The sequence below is a fragment of the Apaloderma vittatum genome, unplaced genomic scaffold (assembly GCF_000703405.1).
Source record: "Apaloderma vittatum isolate BGI_N311 unplaced genomic scaffold, ASM70340v1 scaffold3495, whole genome shotgun sequence".
Classification (NCBI taxonomy): Eukaryota; Metazoa; Chordata; class Aves; order Trogoniformes; family Trogonidae; genus Apaloderma; species Apaloderma vittatum.
In genome coordinates, this window is record NW_009716326.1 from 47,436 (window position 1) to 51,319 (window position 3,884).

General features: G+C 49.5%; 1 protein-coding gene across 1 annotated transcript in view; it reads right to left on the reverse strand.

Annotated features, from left to right (window-relative positions):
* The window catches only part of SHROOM3 (shroom family member 3), a 21,226-nt gene extending 18,139 nt beyond the window's left edge, over window positions 1–3,087 (reverse strand). Inside the window, 3 exon segments of the mRNA XM_009869476.1 lie at window position 1; window positions 3–464; window positions 3,029–3,087. The exon segment at window position 1 is cut by the window's left edge and continues 1,200 nt beyond it. Coding sequence (XP_009867778.1) covers window position 1; window positions 3–464; window positions 3,029–3,087 — 522 coding nt within the window.
* Window positions 3,088–3,884: the final 797 nt, after the last annotated feature.

A 3,884-nucleotide genomic window follows, 5' to 3' on the forward strand; every position in this document is an offset into this window, starting at 1 on the left:
GGCTCACGCCGGGGAGCCTGCCGTGGCCGCGGCCGTCCAGCGAGGCCCGGGTCTCGCAGCTCGGAAGCAAGGCGGAGGACTTCACCTCGTACTCCTCCGAGATCCCTCTCTGGGCATCATAGATTGTCTTGACGTACCTGATGTCAGCTTGCCGCATCCCCTCCTGCGAGCCGCCTCGGGGCTGCATGCTGTCCGTGGAGCAGGAGTGTTCCTTGCCGAAGGGTGGAGCGGGGTACTCGGGGATGCTGGAGTTGGTGGAGAAGGAGCTGTAGGCAGAGTCTCTTTTGCTGTGGAGGTGGGAGAGCTGATCGATGCTGTTGGTGGATTTGGCCGGGGAGAGGTGACAAGGGTGGTAGCCAGGGGAGGAGTGGTCCAAGCTCTCCATGCTGCCCCGGGAACTGTACTGATCGGGACTTCTCCTCAGATAGCCATGCTCGTAGCCAGAGAGATCGCTGGTTGAGGAGCTGGGGAAGAGCGAGAGAAGACTGAAAACTCACTGTCAGCAGAGGAGAGGCACAACAACTTATAAGTGAGCTCAGAAGCACGATGTTTAGTTTTGAGAAGTGCAGATGAAAACCCATATTTGGGCCTTACTCCATCCCCTGTTTGCAGTCATTCCAGTTCACAAAGAGGAACTGCTTGACATTGCAACACATGGCTCTTATTTACCACAAAAGGGTGGGAGGGAAATACAGACAGAAAGACAGTGCATCTCTGGAGCCAGCGAGGATCAACCCCACCCATCAAACCTATCCAAAGCACTTGGAAAGCTGAATGAGCACCGACGCCACTGAGGAGGAGGACAGGAGCACAAGGGGTGTTCTGGGGGGAATCTAATCTCTTACTTTTTTTCCTGTTTCACTTCTTTTTATGGAGATGAAGGCTATGCCCTGGCAAGCTTCCTGGAAATTTAGCTGCCCCAAGGATAGTTTGTTTGCTGCAAGAAAACTAAACTGACAAGACAGAGAAGAGATGCATGTGTTTGTGTGTGGAGGCAAGCGGGGGTGCAGCAACAGGAACAGTTTGAGAATACGCCAGGAAGTCTCCACAGCTGCCTCCTCATGTAGCTCAGCAGGTGCAGGGACACCTTGGCACCTGGTCCGAGATACACACGTGTCCAAACAGGACTTGTGGCCACCACAGACATGTTTAAGTTGAGAGTCAGAGATCTTTCGATCGGTCAAATAAATGCTGGCCACAGCTCTTTCTACACCTCACAAGGGGATAACACAAACTTTTGTGGAGTTCCCCTGGCTAATCTCTCCTCCCAGATTCAAGAAAGCTCAGAGGACTGAGGAGCTTACTCTGAAGGTTTCCCTTTTCTTCCTCCTGTTCACAGCTCCCCTTCCCTTAGATAGTGCTTTCTCTAACTCCCTGTGCAGCTACATGCACTGTCCTGGCAGAGCCACAGGAAAGCACCAGGAAAGGAAAGGCTGCTGTCCCCTGAGAAGGGCGGCAGGGCAGGGCTCAGAGCTGGCAGCAGGCATGGAGATGAAGCTGAGTTTGCCCGGGTGCAAGCCACAGCCTCAACTAGCACAGGTAAAGGCAAGTTCCCTTTCTGCCCCACTGGGATAACAACACCAAATCTGCTCTGTGCAGCGAGGGAGCTGGGGATGCCCAGCAGCCCTGGGGATCCAGGAAGCAGCAGGTGTTTGGTAACCCCTTCCCTAGCAAGTGTCTGCTGAAGAGCCTAAATCTGGGTCTGGATCATATCCCAGCCACAGTCACTTCCACTGTGCTGGATTAAGAGCACCAAGCCCAAAGGACAGCTGGGGGAAGAAGGCTGCTAAGAATGAGGAAAGGCAGATGGAAGCCTGTCCGTGAGGGGAAAAAGCAGCAGCTCTGCGGAAAGATGCAGAGGAACACAGAGACAGAGAGAAAGAGATATGGCCAGTCTCAGGATAAAGCTGGTTTACTCATTTAAATGCACCGCGCTGTTTTAGTTTCAAATAAGTATCTCCCCGGCAATGCCCAGCACAGCCCTGGCTCGCTGGCCACTAGATGTTCCCCGTGCTCCTCTTCGAGCACCCAGGAGACAGAGCAGTGCTGCCAAAGCTTCTGCCAGGAGCTGTGGCTGGGAGGCAAAGCCCCGGGGTGGGAAAAGAAAATGCTACAGCATCATCCGTGCTGAAGGCCAGGGACAAACATACATTTTGTCTGCAACCATCTCCTTGCTTTTTTTAATGCTGTTTTCTTTTGTGCTCCCAACTGCCAAGGCTCAGTCTCATCTCTAGAAGAAATGATGCTCAAATCCCAGTGGCTCTAAGGAGAATTTCCTGCTCCTGAAATCCTTCTGCCTTTCCAGGGAAAACACTCCAAGAGCAGAATTTAAACTCGTTCCCCGCTCACGCTGCTCCTGGACTTACCTACAAGTACCTTTTTGGGCTGTTCAGGGTACCTGACAGAATTAAACTTATTAGTTTAGTATTTTGAAAACTGATAAATCACTTCACTAACTTCTTGGAGAAACAGCCGTGCACATACAATTATGACCAAGCTGACCCCTGCAGAAAGCGATTGCCAAAATCAGGAAATCCCTTGTTGAACTTCTCACCCTGGGAGTATCGTCGGTGATGCTGAGAGCGGCTCAGTTATGCTGATGTCCTGCTACCCACAGCCTTTTCTTCCTTTTTTGTTTTTTTTTTTAATAGGCTAATTCTGACTTTTGATTTCTTTTCTTTTGCTGAGAAAACATATACAGGCAATCCAGAGGATGCAGAGCAGGACTCCAGCTCCTTCATCCGCATCTGCAGAAAGCTGCATTAACATCCTGACAGTGGGGATTTTCAGAGCAATTTTAGAAGGGGGATTTTTAGAGCAATTAATTTCCCAGCTGTTAATAACCTCACAGAGGACCTAAAAAAGGAAAAGATGGCCACTTGAGCCAGGTAACCAAACAGGAAGCGAAGCCTCCCTAACTCTAATCCTAACCCTGGGTGAAAACACAGCAAATGATACTAAATTAAAAGCGCACGCTGTTTTGCGCCTTTGGCTACGCAGCACAGGACTGTAGCTGGGGAGTGCTTACCTGGAGTGGTAGGACTGATGCCAAGGGGTGCCAAGCGTACCCTGAGATATTTGCATCATGCTGGGATCGGGTTGGTTCTCCGCTAGTTTGGTTGAATGCCACGAGTGAGGTCGGCCTGGAGCTTCACTCCGCCTAGGTAAAAGCAGAAGGATTTTGCACATCAGTAACAGGTCAGCTCTTCCAAGCAAGATGAACGTGAAGTCACACCAACAACCACATTTAAAATGACTCGTGCCCTGAGAATGAGGAGCAGCACTGGAGCTGTGTACCACTGAAGTCCCAAATGTGACCATCTGCAGGACAATCCTGACTACCGACAAAGTAGAAATGCAAGAGGAGGATATGACGCATCTTAAAGCATTTGTCTCGCTGAAACAGTACGGCATGTCCTGAGTCACTAAATAGATTGAAATGCCCTCTGCAGATGTAAACCAGACTCTTCTAGTACTGTCTAAGATGGTGGAAAGAAACGATATGGGAAAATACAGAAAGGCAAAAAATGATTGTTAGGGTCAGATCCTTTACTAGCACAACTGGCTGATGTTCTGTGATATGGAAAAGTATTGTTAGAAAGTGAGAGGCAGAACCATTTCACCAGTAGTTTTTCCATACAGATTTCAGAAGCACAAGTCCTTGTCCCATCATCAGCTAAAAGAAGAAAGAAAAAGGGACATTCTTTTTCCTTTTAACAATTGCTGTGACAGGATTGTGTCAAGGAAAGCTGAAGCAGAGGTTTACAGAGGGCAAGCTGGACTGAGCACTGTTTTACCATTCCGTGTGTAGGTGTGTTTAAAACAGAGCTCTTTTGTTAAACAAGGAAGCTGAACACTGCTGGATGGGAAGTTGACAAAATAGT